The following is a 24,690-nucleotide window of genomic DNA, read 5'->3' on the forward strand; positions in this document are numbered from 1 at the left end:
AATTCAGTATTTAATAATGCTTTATTAATGCTTAATAGTGTGTATTTAAATATATTTGATCCTTTTTTAACACACAATGAAATTAATCCATAGTGAAAATAATACATACATGTTTTGTTATTCGGTAGAAAACAATAACTTGTGACTTCAACACAGCATCTCTGTCTCGATCTTATTCTTTCCAAACATTTTTAATCATTATTTATACTTTATTCAGTATTGTAAGAATTAAACATCCATTTAAAGTAATTTATACAACGTAATTGAAATGTAAACCTGCAAAACTAATTTAATTCGCTGCAGAGTTTGTATTAATGTGCAACTTAGACAACAGTTCGCACTACCCAATCTTTGTAAAACAATCGAGGAAGCCCATATTTTGTTTGATTTAAGATTAATTATATTGTCCTAATGGTTTCTTTTTGTTTCAAGATTCAATTGACCAATTATATTGTCCTAATGGTTTCTTTTTGTTTCAGGATTCAATTGACCTGTTTTTGGGTAATTTTGCCATTGATGAATCGGACTGCCCTAGTCCTCTTCGGGTGCAGAAAGACTGGAAGTTTCTGACTGTCAGTTAATTAGTATTTTATCTGTTTGCATGACCGGTGAACTTCAGTGAGATATATGTATCCTGTTTTTCAGTTACCGATCATCATGTTGGTGGCATTCTCCATGTGCATCATATGTCTTCTCATGGCTGGTAAGTTCGTGATTCATTTTTGGTCTCCACCAGCGGTCGGCAACATTTACAATTGCCATTTTGCCCCCTCTTTCACTAAGGAAAAATACCTGCAATTGTTCAACCTTTCAAATGATCACCTTCTCAACATTTTATAAGAAATTACCATGTTATGCATGTTATACACGCTACCAACAAGTTTTTAAAAATCATGAGCTGCTACATCACATTTGTACAAATGATATTGAAAATGAATGAGTCAATATTAGTTTTCGTCCTGACGGTATCATAACATGCTCAGTAGCCACGTTGGCCAGCTTGGCGAGGGCTGGTGCCTTCAGGAACTATTAAACATATAAACATAGCGGCACTCGTCATCAAACAATGCAAAAGCATGAAATATACTTGTACATCCCTGGCGTCTGTGATGAATGAAACAGCTAATTGATTATTTTATTAGAGAGTTTGCTGCTATTTAAATATCAAATGGCAACTTTAGGGACATGGCAGATAGTGGTGTAGTGATATTCAATTAATCAATCAAAGTTTATTTATATAGCCCTTAATCACAAGTGTCTCAAAGGGCTGCACAAGCCACAATGATGTCCTCGGCTCAGATCCCACATCAGGACAAGAAAAAACTCAACCCAATGAGCACAATGAGAAACTTTGTAGGGGAACGCAGAACCGCCCCCTCGCGCCTGGGGGATCATCTTGAATGGAGACAAGCCAGCAGTGCAGAGATGTCCCCAACTGATGCACAGAGGAGTGGTCCACCCCCGGTTCCAACTTTGAACAGCTAGCGCGTCAACTGTGACGCGCAGGAGAGGGGGGCAGAGCAGAAAACAAAAGAGACGGCAGATCAACTGGTCTAAAGAGGGGTCTATTTAAAGGCTAGAGTATACAAATGAGTTTTAAATTGTGACTTAAATACTTCTACTGAGGTAACATCTCTAACTGGAGCCCAAATAGAAATAGCTTGCAGACTTTTTTTGGGCTCTGGAAGTCACTAATAAGCCGGAGTTCTTAGAACGCAGATTTCTTGCCGGGACATATGGTACAATACAATCTGCATGATAGGATGGAGCTAGACCGTTTAATATAAACGTAAGTAGTAAAACCTTAAAGTTGCATCTTAAGTGCACAGGAAGTCAGTGCAGGTGAACCAGTATAGGCGTAATATGATCAAACTTTCTTGTTCTTGTCAAAAGTCTAGCAGCCGTATTTTGTACCAACTGTAATCTTTTGATGCTAGACATAGGGAGACCCGAAAATAATACGTTACAGTAATCGAGACGAGACGTAACGAATGCATGAATAACTATCTCAGCGTCGGTGGTGGACAAAATTTTAGCGATATTACGGATATAAAAAAAGGCTGCTTTAGTAACACTCTTAATATGTGACTCAAATGAGAGTTAGGTCGACGATAATACCGAGATTCTTTACAGAGTCGCTTTTTTTCCCACTCCATTTTTTGTTTTTGTTTTTACTTTAAATGAATATGCTTCTGTCAATGTTATTGCAGGTTTCTCATTCGGATGATATCAAAACAAAGGAAATATTTCACTCTCATACAAGTGTTATCATCAAATACTTCTTATCCCATTTATTTACTTTTATAAAATTTAAAAACATTTGGGGTGTTTTAATTTTTTATTAGTTGCCTGCACCAATCCTATGATCACATTGTTTAAGGTTCAGATCTTGATCCCAATACGTCGACTACGATCTGGTAGTGGAATGCGGATGGGTGATGGTTTGATTGAGAGGCATTAAAAAAATAGTGAATTTTGTCTCTTGATGGACATACGCACCAACCGAGGGTATTATAAGATGACCGTTCATAGAAAGAAAAAGAAGCACTTTTGATTTCAAACACAGCCTCTCTTCCAACGGCACAGTTCCGGATTTTACAATTGTACATTCTGCCTGTGCAAACCAAATAAGGGTCTCTGAAAAATATCTTACTTACTAATATCTTTTAGCTAACGAGTTACCCTGCTATGTATTTCTTTTAAAGAGTATGCAACAGATGGACAAAGTGAGAAGCTAAAAACCTACCACTTTCATACATAATTGGAGGAGGCCTTTTTTCCTCCACAATGTCATCTTCAAAGTTGTGAAACTTCGAAACAACTGTTTATCCCTGTCTGATTCAAATCAATACACATCAACAGATTAGGTAATGCCATGATACAGAGCTGCATAAAAAAAAACAGATTTTACCATCATTTATGTCACAGCATGTCGCACGTATATGCAAATGCCAAGAGTAAATGATGATAATAGTTTATGTTACTTTATCTTGTGCTCCCTCAAACCAAATCGTATTGTCGCTGTTTTTTTCAAATGGAATTCAGCGGCTAATCCAATTTCATAGTGCCCCAAATTTTGTGGTCAAATGAACACGGAAGTATGTATTTAATAGTATTCATTTTATAGGCCTTGAGCAGGCGGATGAGGCTTGAAATGAGAAGGAATATATGGAAGCTCCAGTGGCAGCAGTCTTAGGCTCAATTTGAATACCCCTCCACCACCCTTGTTTTTGCCCTCCTTCCCTGGTTTTGCACGTTCATGTCAATCAAGAGGCAATTTAATTATCCGTCAGGTAGGGGGGAAAGGCAAAGTACGTACCACGAAGTGAAGTGAGCTGGTAGACCAGCAACCCAGAGAAGCGTACAAATGTAAGTAATAAACGTAATTAATACATACCATACATTTTCATAATAATGACACTGGTGCTTTAGTCAGACTTCAAACCTTTGCTATTTCGCCGAAAACGTTATTTTCGAAATGATCTACTTCTTAATAAAGATAGGTGAAAAAAAATTAGAAGAGCACAAGTAAAGCTGAACATCGCGTGGGACGCCATCTTAAAAGCAAACAAACATCTGCCTTACGTCACTGCTGGCAAACGACGAGAGTTGATGACGTAGCGAGACTCAATCGGCATCCGTATGCATAGGGGCGTATTTGAAATACATGGCCATGCTATAGTCAAGGGTGAGGGTCAAATAGAAGAGAAGGGAAGAGGTAGAATCCAAATTGAGCCTTTCTCAGAGAAGGTGGAGGGAGCTTGTCTGGAATGACCAAATATGTACCTTTGGTCGCTGGAACCTATTTCAGCTGCATTCGGGCGGTAGGCGGGGTACACCCTGGACAAGTCGCCAACTCATCATAAAACATCATAAAGCATAAAAAAAACATAATTATTGAAACGATCATAAATCAAATTAAAACATAAAGACTGTGGATAAAGTATTTCCAGTTGTCACTTGCAGAACTGAATAAAAGTGTTTTCAGCTTGTCAGCGTGAGGCCTATCTCACATCTTTTGGAAGACTATTGCAGATTTTAGGAGCATATAACTGAAACGCAGCCTCTTGTTTTGTCCTGATTCAGGAGACCAAGAGGCTTCTCTCTGAGGTTCTCAGAGCCCAAGATGGTTCATATGATTTGAACATGTCAGAGATGCACAAGTAATGGGCAAGCTATTTGGAAAATGTAGTAAACTAAGCTCCTAGTTACTCTCGATTAAATGTAACTAAGCTACAGGGGACGCTATCACCAGAGAATTGTAGCGAGCTACACTACAAGCTACACGGCAAAAGTAACTTCCGACATCAACACAATGTCAACTTAATGTACAACTTCCCACCAAACAAATAGACACAGAGTAAATGCTCAGTTTGATTGTTTATTATAGCAACACATTCTGGAAACATGCTATCTGTCTGGCCTTTAAACATTTTAACATTTATTTTAACTTGCAAAGTTGTGGTACTATGTACAAAATGAGGGTTAAGCAACTGGAAACAAATTAGAGCAGGGAAACCTGTGAAACAGGCTTGAAGGGATGAAATAGCCTCTGTGTTTTCTCCTGACCTAACGTATATCCATCCATCCATTTTCTACCGCTTGTCCATTTTGGGGTCGCGGGGGGTCGCTGGTGCCTATCTCAGCTACAATCGGGCGGACAAGTCGCCACATATATATATATATATACATATACACATACATACATACATCCATCAATCCATCCATCCATCCATCTTCTTCCGCTTATCCGAGGTCGGGTCGCGGGGGCAGCAGCTTAAGCAGGGAAGCCCAGACTTCCCTCTCCCCAGCCACTTCGTCCAGCTCCTCCTGGGGGATCCCGAGGCGTTCCCAGGCCAGCCGGGAGAGATAGTCTTCCCAGCGTGTCCTGGGTCTTCCCCGTGGCCTCCTACCGGTCGGACGTGCCCGAAACACCTTCCTAGGGAGGCGTTCGGGTGGCATCCTGACCAGATGCCCGAACCACCTCATCTGGCTCCTCTCGATGTGGAGGAGCAGCGGCTTTACTTTGAGCTCCCCCCGAATGACAGAGCTTCTCACCCTATCTCTAAGGGAGAGCCCCGCCACTCGGCGGAGGAAACTCATTTCGGCCGCTTGTACCCGTGATTTTGTCCTTTCGGTCATGACCCAAAGCTCATGACCATAGGTGAGGATGGGAACGTAGATCGACCGGTAAATCGAGAGCTTTGCCTTCCGGCTCAGCTCCTTCTTCACCACAACGGATCGATACAGCGTCCGCATTACTGAAGACGCCGCACCGATCCGCCTGTCGATCTCACGATCCACTCTTCCCCCACTCGTGAACAAGACTCCGAGGTACTTGAACTCCTCCACTTGGGGCAAGATCTCCTCCCCAACCCGGAGATGGCACTCCACCCTTTTCCGGGAGAGAACCATGGACTCGGACTTGGAGGTGCTGATTCCCATCCCAGTCGCTTCACACTCGGCTGCGAACCGATCCAGTGAGAGCTGAAGATCTTGGCCGGAGGAAGCCATCAGGACCACATCATCTACAAATAGCAGTGACCTAATCCTGCAGCCACCAAACCAGATCCCCTCAACGCCCTGACTGCGCCTAGAAATTCTGTCCATAAAGGTTATGAACAGAATCGGTGACAAAGGGCAGCCTTGGCGGTGTCCAACCCTCACTGGAAACGTGTCCGACTTACTGCCGGCAATGCGGACCAAGCTCTGACACTGATTATACAGGGAGCGAACTGCCACAATAAGACAGTCCGTTACCCCATACTCTCTGAGCACTCCCCACAGGACTTCCCGGGGTACACGGTCGAATGCCTTCTCCAAGTCCACAAAGCACATGTAGACTGGTTGGGCAAACTCCCATGCACCCTCAAGGACCCTGCCGAGAGTATAGAGCTGGTCCACAGTTCCACGACCAGGACGAAAACCACACTGTTCCTCCTGAATCCGAGGTTCGACTATCCGGCGTAGCCTCCTCTCCAGTACACCTGAATAGACCTTACCGGGAAGGCTGAGGAGTGTGATCCCACGATAGTTGGAACACACCCTCCGGTTCCCCTTCTTAAAGAGAGGAACCACCAACCCGGTCTGCCAATCCAGAGGTACCGCCCCCGATGTCCACACGATGTTGCAGAGTCTTGTCAACCAAGACAGCCCCACAACATCCAGAGCCTTAAGGAACTCCGGGCGGATCTCTTCCACCCCCGGGGCCTTGCCACCGAGGAGCTTTTTAACTACCTCGGCAACCTCAGCCCCAGAAATAGGAGAGCCCACCACAGATTCCCCAGGCCCTGCTTCCTTATAGGAAGACGTGCTGGTAGGATTGAGGAGGTCTTCGAAGTATTCCCTCCACCGATCCACAACATCCGCAGTCGAGGTCAGCAGAGCACCATCCCCACCATACACGGTGTTGACACTGCACTGCTTCCCCTTCCTGAGGCGGCGGATGGTGGTCCAGAATTGCTTCGAAGCCGTCCGGAAGTCTTTTTCCATGGCCTCCCCGAACTCCTCCCATGTCCGAGTTTTTGCCTCCGCGACCGCTGAAGCCGCACACCGCTTGGCCTGTCGGTACCTGTCTGCTGCCTCAGGAGTCCCATGAGCCAAAAGAACCCGATAGGACTCCTTCTTCAGCCTGACGGCATCCCTCACCGCCGGCGTCCACCAACGGGTTCTAGGATTACCGCCACGACAGGCACCAACTACCTTGCGGCCACAGCTCCCATCAGCCGCCTCGACAATAAAGGCGCGGATCATGGTCCATTCGGACTCAATGTCCAGCACCTCCCTCGTGACATGTTCAAAGTTCTTCCGGAGGTGGGAATTGAAACTCTCTCTGACAGGAGACTCTGCCAGACGTTCCCAGCAAACCCTCACAATGCGTTTGGGCCTGCCAGGTCCGTCAGGCATCCTCCCCCACCATCGCAGCCAACTCACCACCAGGTGGTGATCGGTAGAAAGCTCCGCCCCTCTCTTCACCCGAGTGTCCAAAACATGAGGCCGCAAATCCGATGACACAACTACAAAGTCGATCATGGAACTGCGGCCTAGGGTGTCCTGGTGCCAAGTGCACATATGGACACCCTTATGTTTGAACATGGTGTTCGTTATGGACAATCTGTGACGGGCACAAAAGTCCAATAACAAAACACCGCTCGGGTTCAGATCCGGGCAGCCATTCTTCCCAATCACGCCTCTCCAGGTTTCACTGTCGCTGCCAACATGAGCATTGAAGTCCCCCAGTAGAACGAGGGAATCACCCGGGGGAGCACTGTCCAGTACTCCCTCGAGTGAATCCAAAAAGGGTGGGTACTCTGAGCTGCTGTTTGGCGCATAAACGCAAACAACAGTCAGGACCCGTCCCCCCACCCGAAGGCGGAGGGAAGCTACCCTCTCGTCCACTGGGTTGAACTCCAACGTGCAGGCTTTGAGCCGAGGGGCAACAAGAATTGCCACCCCAGCCCGTCGCCTCTCACTGCCGGCAACGCCAGAGTGGAAGAGAGTCCAGCCCCTCTCAAGAGAAGTGGTTCCAGAGCCCTTGCTGTGCGTCGAAGTGAGTCCGACTATATCTAGCCGGAACTTCTCCACCTCACGCACTAGCTCAGGCTCCTTCCCCCCCAGCGAAGTGACGTTCCACGTCCCAAGAGCCAGCTTATGTAGCCGAGGATCGGACCGCCAAGTGCCCTGCCCTCGGCTGCCGCCCAGCTCACACTGCACCCGACCTCTATGGCCCCTGCTATGGGTGGTGAGCCCATTGGAGGGGGGACCCACGTTGCCTCTTCGGGCTGTGCCCGGCCGGGCCCCATGGGGACAGGCCCGGCCACCAGGCGCTCGCCATCGTGCCCCACCTCCGGGCCTGGCTCCAGAGGGGGGCCCCGGTGACCCGCGTCCGGGCGAGGGAAATCTGGGTCCTTGGTTTGTGTTCTTCATCGAGGTCTTTGAGCTGCTCTTTGTCTGATCCCTCACCTAGGACCAGTTTGCCTTGGGAGACCCTAACAGGGGGCATAGAAACCCCCGGACAACATAGCTCCTAGGATCATTGGGACACGCAAACTCCTCTACCACGGTAAGGTGGCAGCTCAGAGAGGAGACATACATACATATATATATATACATATATACATATATATATATATTTATATATATATATATATATATATATATATAAATATATATATATAAATATACATATATACACACATATGTATATTTATAAATAAAGTTGATTTGATTTGATTTGATATATATATATATATATATATATATATATATATATATATATATATATATCACCAAATCATACAAAAAAGCGCAACCCAACACCTTACAGAACATCCACCTGGAAAATAAAAGGATCGCGGCTGAACTGGACATTGAGGACAGGGTGGACGCCACAGCCAACAAGGAAGCCTTCATCACATTGAAGGACCACAAACCCAACTTCGCAAATAACCCAACATGCCGACTAACAAACCCAACTAAATCTGAAATAGGAAAAATCAGCAAAATAATCCTGGACAGAGTCAACACAAAAATCAAGGACAAAACACCACTCAACCAATGGAGAAATACAGCAGCAGTAATCAAATGGTTCAACAACATCCAAGACAAACAGCACAACTTTATCTCCTTTGATATCGAGGAATTTTACCCTTCCATCACGCAAGACCTACTGACTCAAGCACTAGACTTCGCCTCAGACTACGACTCAATCACAGGCAACGAATGAAACATCATCATCCACACAAAAAACTCCATTCTCATCCACAACAGTACACCATGGCAAAAAAAGAACAATGCAACATTTGACGTCACTATGGGAAGTTTTGACGGAGCAGAAACGTGTGAACTCGTTGGGAGTTCCCTCCTCTCCCAGCTCGCTAGCCTCAATCTGAACCTTGGTATTTACCGTGATGACGGACTGGCAGTGTGTCGCGCCTCGCCAAGGAGCAGCGAGAATACCAAGAAGCGCATATGCCAAATTTTCAAAGAGAACGGCCTACGGATCACGATTGAAGCCAACAAGCAAACCGTCAACTTCCTTGACGTCACTTTCAACCTGAGAAATAACAGCTACCAACCATTCACGAAACCCAACACAACACTCCAATACGTGCACCATGACAGCAACCACCCACCCACCACCACGAAAAGAATACCTACCGGAATCAATAAAAGGCTATCGTTGCTGTCATCTAGCAAAGCTGAATTTGACCAAGCAACCCCCCCGTACCAAAAAGCCCTTGATGAAAGCGGATACAATTTCACCCTCACCTATGAACCCACGCCAGGAAACCAGCCAAAAAAGAACAGAAAACGAAACGACATCATCTGGTACAACCCCCCATACAGCAAAAACGTCTCAACGAACATTGGACACAAATTCCTCAATCTGATTGATAAACACTTTCCCAAAGACAACAACCTAAGAAAAGTATTCAACAAGAACAACATTAAATTGAGCTACAGCTGCATGAACAATATACAACAAATCATCTCAAACCACAACAAAACAATTGCAAATGAGCCGTCGACCCCCAGTCAGAGCGACTCCAAAACCAACAAAGCATGTAACTGTCGAAAGAAACCTGATTGCTCCCTCAACGGGGGGTGCTTACAAACATCAGTTGTCTACCAATCTAAGGTAATACGCAAGGACATTAACACATCCGACACATATGTAGGATTAACCGAGGGTGAATTCAAAACCAGATGGAACAATCACAAGGCTTCTTTCAGGAACAAAAACCTGCGAAATACCACAGAACTCAGCAAACACATTTGGGACCTCAAAGACAATAATGTTGAATATTCAATAACATGGCAAATTCTTGCATCCAGCACACCTTACAATAGTGGTAATAAAAGATGCAACCTATGCTTGAAAGAGAAACTGTTTATTATTTACCGTCCAGACCTGTCATCCCTCAACAAGCGCAGCGAAATTGTAACAACATGCCGCCATAGACGGAAACACCTCCTAGGTAACACATGAGCCAATCACCACGCCCCTAGGCCAGCCTGTACCCACCCACTCTGTGCCCTATATAAACCATGGTATGCGAATGCTCCCATTAAAATCTCCTGATGATTGAGGGTACCCCCCCTCATGAAACAGGCCTGTAGAGATGAAATAGTCTTGTGATTTTTTTCCCCACACATACATATATATATATATATATATATATATATATATATATATATGTGTTGTTAAGGCGGCCGCCTTAACAACAAAGCGTTGCGGGAAACCCTGTAGTCACTATATATATAATAATCAACCAATAATAATATAAACTAAGGAAATGGAGTGTGAACTAGATCCAAAAATGTATGTGGTGTGTGTGACTATGTGTGGAATTAATTGTTGTGTATTACCAAGAGTGTTGGGCGAGAGAATAGTCCAAAAGGGTCTTGGCAGGCTCGTATGGCCGAGAGCAGGCAGGAAGTTGGGGGCTATAGCAGGGGCAAAGAAGGTCCGTGTCCAAGCGGGGGTTGATGATCGAGGAGCAGTCCGGGAAGCAGAGGAGCAAGATATGACGAGACACACAGCTCGTCGACGCGGGAACAAAGGCAGACTGCTGGGAGGAGACAAGGAAAGACACGGGGACTAATCAAACACGGGGAAGAAACAGAGAGAGAAAGACATAGAGCTTAGATATCGCTTACGGTACTCCAACGGATGAGTTTACGTTCTGGCGCCGGATAGCAGGTTGAGCAGGCTTTTGAAGGCAGGACCTCTCATTAGCGCCAGGTGCGTTGAGTGCCGGTGATTGATTGCAGCTGCTGGCTGCAGCAGGAGTAACGCGTACAGAGATGCGCGGTCGTGGGCGTGTCCTGATGTGCGCTCTGCCGCTTACTGACGAATGCGCATTGGCATGCGCCCGGTCCATAACACTATGAGCATGAAAATGTTTTTCTTCATTTATGAGTTTTGTAAAATAACATCTGAACAGTTCCAGTCATGATAACACCAGTTTTGTACATTGAGAAACAGCAGATTGTTAACATTATATGAATTTAGTGCTAAGAATGTGGCAGATGTTTCAATCTGTTTTTTTCACCCTGTTTAAGCTGCTTACAAAATGCAATGTCAATATATATTAGAAGTTATTTAACTTAGCATATAGCGTATATATGGGAATAAACAGTTCCAGAGTCTGTGTGAATTTGCACGTGTCGTGTTGCAAACAGAAACTAGACTTAGTTGCCTATGGATGAAATTAGTTGCATGACATGATGCCTCCATTATAGTTGCTAGTTCAGCAAAACTAAAAACCAAATACAGTTGTCTTCTGTAGCTAATAGCAACATGTTAGAAAGAGGCTAATGACCTTTAGCCTACTATCACTCACGCCAATCATAAAAATCTGTATACCTTTATCTTGTGCCTTTTGCTCATTATCTTCTGTTCTTCTTTTTCCAAACTGGGCACCTGATGGCTTATTTGGTCTTTTACTTTGATCAATGATGAAGATGAAGACTCAACATCATTAACTTTTTCATTACCTTTTGCCAACACTGTAACACCGTCCGTTCGCCCATCAATCAACCGGAGTCACGTAGATGACTGCAGACCTTTTTTTATGCATTGTAAGTTGTAAATAAATAAATACATAAAAAGTCTGTTAATAATGGAGTCAATGGGACCTCTCTATTTTGGCCACAAAACTCTAAATAACCATCCAAAACGTGCAAACAATACTCTATTTATACCTCGTGACCTAAATATTTACCAAATATTAGTAATGTTGTTATTATAAGCGCTAACTCACACAAAGTATTTTTTAGTATTGATAAACAAGACCTATATATAGTTTATGCTGCACTGGAATCAAGGAGAGAATTTAATGTAATTATAAAATGAAATTGAAGATGACAGTAATGCAACATATATGGATGCAAACTGCCGTAAAACTGTAAAGAATAAGAAGCTTATGCAGCACGGCAGCATTGTCTTGTTTGCTGCCGTTTCTGCTACTGCTACATTGCGTCTCCGCTTGTCAACATTTTTCTAGATTATAACTCATGCCACTCACCTGGATTATGAGGATATAGACATCAATCTAGAAGTTGTTCATCTGTGACTTTTAATTTATAGTTTGTTTAATTAAACAAACTACACTAACAGAAGACAGTGTCAGCAGCAACTTGTTTAACCCTTCGTATGGATTAAAATTAATTCTTCATCTCAACGGGTGTGTATGAACATCTTATCAGTCGTCATCGCAATGACAGCAGACATTGTACAGTGAGCGATCGTTTTATTATGTTAGTAGTTTGTATTTCTTTTTTAAGCATCTGTTTAGCAGAGTTTCTAAAACTTGCAGTAACCCTCTTTATATTCAGGATCAAAAATATAAGATTCTGGATCACAATTTTTCACTAAGTAATCGTTGTTGGCTCTCCCAAAGTCTGCATTGTCGTTGATGGGGAACGGATCCGTGATTCTTACCTCGACGTCACGCGATCATGTGACTGGCTAGCTCATAATCTCTCCAAATGGTTAGGGAATCGCTGTAAGATTGATACTATTTTGATCATATCTATTTACTCCCAAACTTTGTAAGTCTTTTGGTGTCATACATCAGCTATATATGATAATAGCTTCAATATAGTGGCAACTTGTTTTTCCACCCTACTGGTACTTTTAGTCTGTATAAAACGTCAATGCATTTTTTCCCCCCATTTTTGTTGAAATCCTGTGCTTTTTGAGGTTAAGCCCTACAAGGAACACTTAAAACATTGATAAGTCAATAGTGATGTGCCGATTGATTGGCCACCGGTCAGGATTGGATGCATTTTTTCAAAAATTACTTGTTTGCCATTACTGCCTTTTAATGCAGATCTTAAACGCCGATCCCCTTTGGCTAATATTATATTTATTTGTGTCCTCTGACTAGCTAGCAGCTAGTTGTGTATTTCCATAATAATGACCTCCATTACGGAAAATCAGGAGCAATATGGGTAACGTGTCTTGCACAAGGACACGCAAACAAGATAATTCAACACCACCCTCCACTTAAAGACTTGACTCCATATATATATATGTATGTGTGTATGTATATATATATATATATATATATTATTATTATTATTATTTAAAAAAAAAATCTATTTAATATATTTAACTTATTCTGTTAAATTATATATGGGTACGCGTGTATGTGGGTGTGTGTACGTTTGTATATATGTATGGTGAAATCTGTGTGTATGTATGTAGGTACATATGTATGTGTCGCTGCCCCGGTGTGCATTGCTGATCGCGGCGCCGGGTCTGCTGAGGTGCCGTGGCATGCCGGCTGTGGGCGCAGGGCTGGGCCCTTATGGCTTTTTGCCGGATGGGATGCCTGGTGGGTGGTGGGTGGGGGGGGCCTGGACGTGCGGGAGGGGCTGCGGGGTTTGGTGGCGTTGGGCACTGTTGGCGACCAGGCCTCTTGTTTATTTTTATTTATTTTATTTTATTTAAAGGGTTTATTTTTATTTTCTTTTTCTTTTTTTCTTTTCTTTCTATTTTTTTTTTTTTTTTTAAATTTTTATTTATTTATTTATTTATTTATTTATTTATTTTTGTGTGTGTTGTGTATGTATGTGTTTGTGTATATGTGGGCTTATGTATATGTGTGTGGGTGTATTAATGTGTATATATGTGTGGATGTGTATGTTTATATGTATATGCATGCGTGTGTATATGTGTGTATGTATATGTATATGCATATATGTATGTGTGTATGTATGTGTATATGAATGTGTAGGTGTGTGCATGGGTGTGGATGTCCGGTGGCTCAATTGGCCTGGCTGTGGATGAGTTGGGGTAGGTGGGTTGGTGGCCTCGGTGGTAGCCGGGGGTGTGCGTTGTTGTGGTTTACGGGGTCGGTCGCTTTTTTGTTTTGGTTTCGGCGGCCGCGGGTGTTTACGCTGCGGACGGGCGGTGGTGGTGATGGTTGCTGCGGTGATACCAGCGGTTGGCATCGCTGTGTTGGGTTGGAGTGGTTGGGGGACTGTGGCTGGTGTCTGTGCGCTTGTGGGGTTGTGGGGCTGGCTGGCGTTGGCTTGCCGGCTGGTTTGGGGGCTGGCGGGCGGACGGGATGCATTGGCTTCTTCCCCCGTTGGGGGGCTCCTTCCCCTGGCCGGGACTCGTATGGGCACGTTGCTGTGTGGATGGCCGGGATGCGGTGTTTGCATTGGGCGTGGGGGCTGTGCGGTTTTTCTGCGTTTGGTTGCCGGTATGGGCTCTGCGGGGTTGGGTTGGGGCGGGCGGGGGCTGGCTTTGTTTGGCGGGGGGAGGGGCTCGCGTGGCGTCACGTTAAAGTGGTCTGGTGTGGGTCACGGGCTGTGGCGGGGGGTGGCGGCCTCCTGGCCGTAGTTCCTGGTTGTCGGCCGCGTGGACTGGGGGGATGTCCGGGCCCTCTACTCCTCCTACTTATAGCGCACACAGTCACACATATATAGGACTTTGGGGATTGTCCTGCGGGGAGGCATGGCGGGGGGTTGAGGATGCCTCCAATGGGGCTCCAGTCCTCCTGTCTTGTCCCCTGCTCGTCCATCCCTCAATCTTAGCTGCATATTAGACACTTAGGATTTGGGGGGCTTGGTTTGGTTGGGACCCACCATGACCTTGATGTCCCTCAATTTTAATCGCATTATTAGTTCCCACAAGCATACATATCTCACTCACGCTACAGTACACACATCAATAGGGACTGGAGGTCGGCTGTAACGGCTGACCTCCTAATTTTAACTACACAGTAGACACTCTGGGGGCCTTGTACACATGCATGGGGGGTTTGGGGTTCGGCGCACCCCTCATTGCCTCGTCGGCCGGCGGGGACTGCGGTCTGGTGGCCTGCCAGGCTTTTATTCATTTATTATTGTTATATATATATTTTTATTTTTAATGTATTTATTATTTTTATTTTTATTATTTACTTATTTTTATTTTATTTTATTTTTTAAATTTTATTTTTTATTTTATTTTATTTTTTTATTTTTATTTTTTTAATCTTATTATTTATTTGTGTGTGGCGTCGCGCGGGTCTCACTTCCTGTTGGATGGGGTCCGTGCCCGTGTGGCCCGACCTTGCGCTGTGGGGTCTCTGTTGGTGACTTGGTGTGGTGGCGGCGCAGCCCCCGTGTCTGGTCTGGATGCTGTGTCTCGGTTGTTTGGGCGGTGGTGTGTTTGTGCGGGTTTGGGTTGGGGTGGGGGGCCTTTTGGTTGGGGGGGTTGTTGGTGTCTCTTGTTTGCGTGTTGGCGTTAATCGGCTGGTCTCCGTGGCCCTGGTGGCGTGTGGTTGCTGGTCGCAGTTTTTTTTTGATCGCTTTGATTTGATTGGCTGGTGCTGGCTGTCTGGGGTTATTGCGGCTGCTGTTTCTGCTGCCGTTTGTTTGTGGTGTGGGCGCCCGTGGCTGCTGGGTCTGGTGCAGGGGTGTGGCTGATGTTGTGACTGGTGGCAGCGCGCGCGTGTGATGGCTGTCGGGGCTGACGAACTGTGTATATGTATGTATATGTGTGTGTATGTATGTATGTTTATATATGTGTATGTGTACATATGTGTATGTATATGTATATATGTGTATGTGTGGGTATGTATACGTGTATGTGTGTATGTGTATGTATATATGTATGTATGTATGTATATTTCTGGGGGTACGCTCTGGGCCTGCCTGTCAGACGGGGGTCGACGCCTCAGGCTACTGCATCCGAACTGCGTGTCTGGAGCTCCTGGGTCCCGCTGTCCATCCCTTCCGGGTGCCCGTCTTGGTTGGGGCCTGTTGGGCCTAGTCCCTGCGTCTATTGTGGTAGCTTGGTGCTGCAAGGTATTCCGAGGTGCTGCGAGTCGGCCAGTTGCTGGGGTAGTGACCTTGTTTGTCAGCATGTCTGTGATCTTCTTTTAATTCTTTTTTTTTTAATTAATTAATTAATTAATTAATTAATTTATTTATTTTTTAATATATTTTATTAATATTATTTTTTAATTTTCCCCCTCCCTCAGGGGGGGGGCTCGGCGGGGCGGTTGCTGGTTGTTCCATCTCCATCGTTGGGGTCCCTGCGGGTGGGGTGGGTGGTTCCCGTGGCCCTGTGCCTGGGTGGTCCTGCGGCGGCCGGTTTGGGTGGGGTGGCCGGGGGCTGGCCTCGCCGCGCTCTCCGGGGGTGGGGGGTTGGCTCGTGGGGGCCCGGTTGCCGGTGGGGCGGGGGCGGTCTTCCCGTCCGGTTGCGGGGAGTCTCTGGGTCCCTCGGGCGGGGCGTCTCGCCTTTCTGCCCGTGTGGGGTGTGGTCTCTCGCTGGCTTGGGGTCTGGCTGTCCCCTGCTTTTCTCGTGCCCTGTCCTCTGCCGGGTGCGTCTGTCTGCGGCCTGCTGCTGGCCCTTGTGGGCGGTACGGTGGGTCGGGCTCTGGGGTTCCTGTCGCTGGCCGGCTTGGCTGCGTGGGGGCGGTGGTCCCTGGTTCCCTGGGCACCACGCCTCCTGTTTGTGGGTTGGGCTCTCGGGGGTGATGGGGCCGTGCTCTGGCTCCCACGCACTCTGGGAGTCGAATGTATTGTACATGCAAATTCACATATGCTCACATACGTACATAGGTACCTACGCTCCCACATACATACACAAATACAGTACATATTTACCTACCTAATGTTCGTACATCCACACGCACATTCAATATACAAACATACACATACACATACTGTACATATACATTCACTGTACAAACACATATACACATTCTGTACATATACATTCATTGTACAAACACATATACACATTCTGTACATATACCGTATTTTCCGCACTATAAGGCGCACCGGATTATTAGCCGCACCTTCAATGAATTACATATTTCATAACTTTGTCCACCAATAAGCCGCCCCGGATTATAAGCCGCGCCTACGCTGCGCTAAAGGGAATGTCAAAAAAACAGTCAGATAGTTCAGTCAAACTTTAATAATATATTGAAAACCAGCGTTCTAACAACTCTGTCCCAAAATGTACGCAAATGTGCAATCACAAACATAGTAAAATTCAAAATGGTGTAGAGCAATAGCAACATAATGTTGCTCGAACGTTAATGTCACAACACACAAAATAAACATAGCGCTCACCTTCTGAAGTTATTCTTCATTCGTAAATCCTTCGAATTCTTCGTCTTCGGTGTCCGAATTGAAAAGTTGCGCAAGCGTGGTATCCAAAATGGCCGGTTCCGTCTCGTCGAAGTCATCGGAGTCAGTGTCGCTGTTGTTCTGTGAATCCTGCCTTCCGGAAAGCTCGGACCACAGTTGTGACTGAAATATCTGCCCAGGCATTTACGATCCACTGGCAAATGTTGGCGTATGTCGTCCGGCGCTGTCTGCCCGTCTTAGTGAAGGTGTGTTCGCCTTCGGAGCTGTGTGAAAAAAGCCACCCGGCCTCTTCGCGTAAACTTCCCTTAACCACTCGCTCATCTTTTCTTCATCCATCCATCCCTTCGAGTTAGCTTTTATGATGACGCCGGCTGGAAAGGTCTCTTTTGGCAAGGTCTTCCTTTTGAATATCACCATGGGTGGAAGTTAGCATGGCAAGCTAGAACCACAGTGAAGGATGACTTCTCATTCCCTGTGGTGCGAATATTCACCGTACGTGCTCCCGTTCCACAGTGCGGTTCACAGGAATATCAGTTGCTGTGAAATACGGTAGTAATCCGTGTGCGGATGGAGAGATTGCGTCTTTTTATGAACCGGATCCTTGTCGCTTAGTAGGAGCCATTTTGTGGTCTTTACAGATGTAAACAGGAAATGAAACGTACGGTGATATCCGCGCGTTTTTTCTTCTTCTTCCGGGGGCGGGTGGTTGCTTACAGTAGAAGAAGAAGCGCTTCCTGTTCTATGGGGGCGGGTGCTTTCCTTGGCGGTTGCTTGCGTAGAAGAAGAAGCGCTTCCTGTTCTACCGGGAAAAAAGATGGCGGCTGTTTACCGAAGTTGCGAGATCGAAACTTTATGAAAATGAATCGTAATAAAGCGCACCGGGTTATAAGGCGCACTGTCAGCTTTTGAGAAAATGTGTGGTTTTTAGGTGCGCCTTATAGTGCGGAAAATACGGTACAAGTACATATGCATACTTACACTCATGCACATAATCACGTTTCATCAAACATATATTAACGTTGTTGCCCTAGGGTAAACTGGGTGTAACACATGGCACACTGACAAAGCTTAACCTATTGTGACTATAACAATCTACAAGGTTAATGTAGGTTGCTTCTCTTTCTCCCCCTCCATTTTTCTGCATTCTTTCGTATCTCAAGTTATCATTACGTATATGTATTGTTGCATTTAAACAACTGTATTGTTGATAATAAAGGTAGATTATTGGTATTGTTCATTATCAATAGCGCTATTTCTATTGGTATTTGTATTGATCCATTTGTAGTGTAATAATGCTCATTGTCATTTCTGTATTATTTTTCGCTAACTGCTTATTTGCTATTACTTTTACCATCATATTTGTACATGTCATATTTGCTGATGTTGCTCTATTGTTGTTGTTGTTGTTGTTTGCTGTTGTTGTTTTTGTCTCTCTGTCTAATCCCCCTCTTGTCCCCACAATTTCCCCCTCTGTCTTCTTTTTTTTTCTCTTTCTATCCCCTCCTGCTCCGGCCCGGCTGCACTAAATGATAATATAAATACATTTAATAAAGTCAAATACAAATAAGGCAACAAGAGAAGTATCCTACACTTCTCTTTTGTAAAGTAAATCTGAACAGCCGACATGGGCATCTACATCAACTATATGATTTGCCTGAGAAGCTGGACAGGACATAAAAAAAAAAGACTTGACTCCCCAATCCAATCCAAACACACCACTGCCCAAACAACCGAGACAGAGCACCCACACCAAACAAGTGAGCTGTGCTGCCCCCGCATCAAGCCACCGACACAGACCCAAGAGTGCAAGGCCGGAACAGACGGGCATGGACCCCGCCCAACTGCAAGCAAAACCCGCGTAACGCCACACAAACCATAAGTGAAGACAACAGACCACCCAATCTTCCTCCATTAAAAAAATACAAAAATAAATACCCTTTTTTTATGTTCACAAATTCAGAGAATATGTCCTTGGACACAGGAAGACTTTGAGGGCAAAAATGATTTAAAAGAGTAATAGATAATAGCTTTTGATTTTTGTTTAGTTATTGTGTCCAATTGACTTTGTTATGATATAAAAATATATATATAAAATAGAATTAATAACTATTTTAAATAGTGTGTTTTATACTTAATAGTGTTAAACTGTCAATAGCACTCTTTAAAAAAGCATTAATATTGTACAGATAACAAGTGATTGGTATTGGTATCGGCTGATTTTACCCATGGATGATCGGAATCGACAGCAAAAAACCCTGATTGAAATACCCCTAATAAAATTTGTATTTGATTTAATGTTATTGGGAAAAAATAAGCCTCAAACATTGCAACTTTTACCGCACGGCGCAAATTCAGGCATTTTAGGCTGCAACAATCACTAAAGAAGTCAGTGAAATCCTGGAGGGGTATATTATGGCAGTAGCTGGTCAGCACCTTTGAAGTTGAGCTTTATTTCTTCAAGTCAGTCCTCACGTTGGACGGTATTCCAACCAGTGGTGTCAGAAAACAGATGGATAACTATGTCAAAGTAGTCCAGTTCTTTGAAGAGCTCGTTTCAGTCCGTCTGCACAGGAAGTGACAAGAAAAAAAAAGTGAAAACAACAAAATATGTAAAGGGCAAAACCTCTAAATACTTACCTGATTTAAAAGGTTGTGCCGTTTGTTTTGTTTAAATCATGCATTTATGCAAACAAAGCAACTTAATGGTAACTTTTTTGTTGTGTTTCAGGTGACACATTGACCGAGACCTTTGCTTATGTGATGTTCTGGGGAGTTTGCAGTGCTATCACAGCCACCATCATCTTGTTTAATGGACATGACTTTGTGGACGCTCCCAAACTTGTTCACAAGGAGAAGATGGACTGAGTAGTCGGTGTGCAGACACAGCTCACTCAAGTACCTCGACACTGTTATTCTTATTCCTCTCCATGGCAGTCCAGTCTGGTATATATTTCCCTCAACGTGTCAAAGGTTTAGTCTATCATCATCACAACATATCACTCCAGAACACTTTCCTTTATGCTGATTACTTTTAAGTATATTACCCACAAAGTTTTGGGATAACATAGGATTTTGAAGCTATTTCTGTTGATATATCTGTTGTCAGTCCTCTACAGGTTGTAATTATTGAGCAATATCTTGACTCAGTGATCCAATATGTATAAGGTTAAAAGTCATATTCAGGTTTTATTCTGTATTATCTCTTGATCTAATATACCTTTCAAAAGAGATTTTCGACATGCACACTGTCACATTTTTCCAGCCTCCTATATTCCTCATACAGCTCCTTTTTTGTATTATTCTTCTTTAGTCATTAATTAATCATTCAATTATTTGGTTAATCAATAATTGGTTAATGATTGATCAGTCCACTTGGCACAATTGTAATGGTTAAGCATAGGAAACAACTATGTTTTAAAGGCATCTTGTTAACTATTACATTGAGATTACTTATTAGTGATGGTTTCGTAGACCACCGTTGTCCCTCGTTTATTGCTGTTAGATGGTTCCAGCCCGACCGCAATAAGTACATTTCCCTTAAGTAGTCTTCCTATTGATAAATCAAATATTTTCGTAGTTGGAGCATACAAACACCTGTTTGCAACTGTCAGGATGCTTGGAAGCATGGATGGCAGCTTTAGCGATGTGATCCCCAAGATGCAAAAGACGACAGGCAGAAGATGAGTAAAATAATATGATTTAATAAAGGGTAGAAACACACTCACGAGCGAGTGAGAAAACAGAGCAAAAAAAGGTCAGTGCTAAAATAAATGCACTAGTCACGGAACTTATTTAGGGGAACATTAGGCATAACAATAGGCAGAATGAATGACATAATGAATGACAATGAACCGACAGCGCCAAACTAAATAGGAGAGTGATTGGCAAACTGCTGCAGGTGTGCCCCTGTTTGCCAATCGGGTAGCAGATGTGGACGCCTGTGCTTGGAAAGAGGAAGTGGAATAGCAGATTAAGGGCACAGTACAGGAACTGAAATACCACACACGGGAAAAAGTAAACATAAGTCCAAAACAGTCATGAGGGCGTGACAGGATGCCCCCAAACAAAACGGATTCCAGACGTGAAAAGGAAAGAAAAACATAAGGCTACATTGTTGGACTCACGGGAGACGAGGCTGACGTCGACAGAAGACCCACTTGCGGGGAGGATGGTGGCATCGTCAGAAGACACACTGGAGATGAGTGCGTCCCCTGCTGCTTAGTCTCTCATAGCCCCCCACAGAAAACACAGCATACAAAATAACTACTTGTGAGGTTATGTCATGTTATTGCAATTTTTTGATTGAAAAGAGTATATTTTCTGACACAAAAATCTTCCCTTTAAAAAAAAAAAAAAATACAGAAAAAAACCCCAAACCTTTGCCCTGTGCTGCCTTGCTTGGTTTTGGTGCTCACCGCTGCTTCAGAATATACCTCTTCATTTGAAGAGCCAGATGGTCAGACCTAAACAAACATCTGTCACTGTGACTGCATTTGAATGGCTTTTTCCTGGTGTGCTTTCTGAAGCTTAAAGAGTAATCTTTACTGACACAAAAGTTTTTCCCTTTATCAGCGAGCTGGCAATTTGCGTCGGCAGTCGGGCATTGCTGTGGCCTGGAGCCTACGTCTTCATGATGGCATCTCAGGTAAGTTTGTTTGTTTATGATCGTGGGCAAACAGTGCCTTTGCTGGCATATGCAGGATGCTGTAAAAAAAAAAGCAGAAAGCTATGAAGAATGCTGTATGATCCATCCATTTTCTACCGCATGCCCCTCTCGGGGTCGCAAGGGGTGCTGGAGCCTATCCCAGCTGCACTTAGGCGGAAGGCGGTGTACACTTTGGACAAGTCGCCACCTCATCACAGGGCCAACACAGATAGACAGAGTGCCACGTAATTTGTAACAGCGCTGGCAGTCTGTTTTTCTTGGTACTTTATGCATCACAATGCATAAATAATATTGGCCTGTCGGTATGTTTTTTTTATTTATTTTTATTTTTATTTTTTTTAATTAAATCAACATAAAAAATACAAAATACACTTACAATTAGTGCACCAACCCAAAAAACCTCCCTCCCCCATTTGCACTCATTCACACAAAAGGGTTGTTTCTTTCTGTTATTAATATTCTGGTTCCTACATTATATATCAATATAGATCAATACAGTCTGCAAGGGATACAGTCCATAAACACACATGATTGTGTGTGCTGCTGGTCCACTAATAGTACTAACCTTTAACAGTTAATTTTACTAATTTTCATCAATTACTAGTTTTTATGTAACTTTTTTTATATTGTTTTACTTTCTTTTTTATTCAAGAAAATGTTTTTAATGTATTTATCTTATTTTATTTTATTAATTAAAAAAAAAAAGTACCTTATCTTCACCATACCTGGTTGTCCAAATTAGGCATAAAAATGTGTTAATTCCACGACTGTATATATCGGTTGATATCAGTATCGGTTGATATGGGTATCGGTAATTAAAGAGTTGGACAATATCGAAATATCGGATATCGGCAAAAAGCCATTATCGGACATCCCTAATTTCCTTAAATGTATTTCCACTGCAGCACATTCTTCTATATACTTGTAGCATGTATATACAACGGAGGTTTGTGAAGATGTTTTAGAGAGCGTTGAAGGTAATACAGGGGATTAACCGCATCTTCGTTCTTCTTGATGTCTCTAAAAAAGTACATATACAGGTTTACTTTGGTGTACATATTATTTACAGTATAGCTGTCAAGGTAGACAATACTACATTTTCGGGACAGCAAATATTCCAATATTAATTGGTTATTGTTTTCGCCTTATCTGATCTAATGACGGCGAAATCATTAAATGCTCACAATTTGGAATCCGTCCACACGTAAGGATAATTTCACTTTATGTACTTTATTATGCCGAAAGAGGCGATTTCAGCCACTTGAATGACGGCGAAATCATTAAAGGCTCACAATTTTTAATTCATCCACAAGTAAAGCACAAGTAAAGAAAACTTGGATTATTTCACTATATGTACTTTTTTATGCCGAAAGAGGCGATTTAAAAGAGGCGATTTCAGCCAACAGCCGAGTTAGATATACTTTTCGAGACGAGTGATGCAACCGAGTGACGTAAGCGCGCTCCCGCGTCAGGGGGTGCATATTATGGCAGGGGTGCGTTTTCCGGCACAACACCTGTCACTCGCAGGACCTACGTTGCCGTACCCGTCCCGTCTGGCTCCGCCTCTTGGTCGCTCCTGGGGGTCGCCGCAGGTCTCTGGGTCCCAATCGCCCCCTGTCCACAGAACCACACAGCCAGCGTACAACGCATGAGCCCGCAAGCCCACAGCTCAAGGCAGTTGGTTGCCCCCACAGATCCACAACACACGTCACTTACTTCGGAGGCAGAGTTTCCTCTGCCCCTGCGTGTTGTGGGCTTCTTGGGGTTCTGCTGCGTAGTCCGGGGGTTCCTTTCCAGCCTGCGTGCGTCCACCCGGTCACTCTTGGCAAAGCCTGTCGATTCTTCCCCGATCGCTTTGCTGTCCCTTCCCTCCTCGTCGATCCTGCCTGTTCTCTTTTAAATGGGTGCAGTCCTAATGCTCCACATGTGCCTCTAACTTCAGGTGTCGTTTGATTGGGCACTTCGGTTGTTAGGGGCAACGTCTTAAAATACCAGCAAAGTCCACAAGGAGTAAAAACATGCAATTAAAAAGACAGTCAAATTCTAAAATGTAAAAACATGCAATTAAAAATACAATCAAATTCTAAAATGTAAAAACATGCAATTAAAAATACAATCAAATTCTAAAATGTAAAAACATGCAATTAAAATCCACAGCAATAAAACACTAAAGGACATGCATAGCAATGAAACAAAAAAAATAAAATCCCCTACTTGTGTCTCATCACATCCCCCATACCTTATCGTTGTCAGTCCCTGCAACGGGGGAGCTCTAGTCTGCATAGCGGGCAGGCAACTGTCCCCAGTTAGTCCGAGTGGAGCGCCTGGGTTGCTAGATGGACCAACTCTAGCGTCTCCCTCATCGCTTTCCTTTTTTACCTTGTACTGCCCCCTCCTTTGTTAACACTCATGGACTTTTTGACCCTTTGGACTCGCCTGCTCCTTTAAAAAAAGTTGCTTTGACATGTGTCCTATTCTTTAAAATCCATGGCTACTTAAGTAAATCAAGTGTAATGTAACTCAGCACAAATAATTTAAAATTTGTCAAAAGCCAGGTATATAAATGGTGGCCTTAAGCAGTCAGAACCCTTGAGATAGCGGACAGAGGAATGCAATGCAAACGGGAATCCATTTTTATTTGGGACCCCACAGTCTTCTCGCTTCTCAATTGAAACGTCAAGCAAGTCTCACATGATTGGGGTGAGAGGAACTGAAACTTTCCTTCCTCTCTTTCCTACTATAGTAGTCAAGTGTTTGCAATGCTTCTGCTCAACTGGTGTAAAAGCCAAGTTCACATCCCCATGTGCTTGTGATGTTCCTCTTTTGAATAGGGGATTTTGAATACCTGTTAAAGTTAAAGTACCAATGATTGTCACACACACACTAGGTGTGGTGAGATTATTCTCTGCATTTGACCC

General features: G+C 44.0%; 1 protein-coding gene across 1 annotated transcript in view; it reads left to right on the forward strand.

The window, feature by feature from the left end:
- The window catches only part of sacm1la (SAC1 like phosphatidylinositide phosphatase a), a 101,097-nt gene extending 80,748 nt beyond the window's left edge, over positions 1-20,349 (forward strand). The window contains exons 18-20 of the mRNA XM_061966756.2: positions 480-572; positions 646-703; positions 19,835-20,349. Coding sequence (XP_061822740.1) covers positions 480-572; positions 646-703; positions 19,835-19,971 — 288 coding nt within the window. The 3' untranslated portion in view covers positions 19,972-20,349. The remainder of the gene's footprint in view (positions 1-479; positions 573-645; positions 704-19,834) is intronic.
- Positions 20,350-24,690: the final 4,341 nt, after the last annotated feature.

This window comes from Nerophis lumbriciformis, linkage group LG11 (assembly GCF_033978685.3).
Source record: "Nerophis lumbriciformis linkage group LG11, RoL_Nlum_v2.1, whole genome shotgun sequence".
In the NCBI taxonomy this organism is placed as follows: Eukaryota; Metazoa; Chordata; class Actinopteri; order Syngnathiformes; family Syngnathidae; genus Nerophis; species Nerophis lumbriciformis.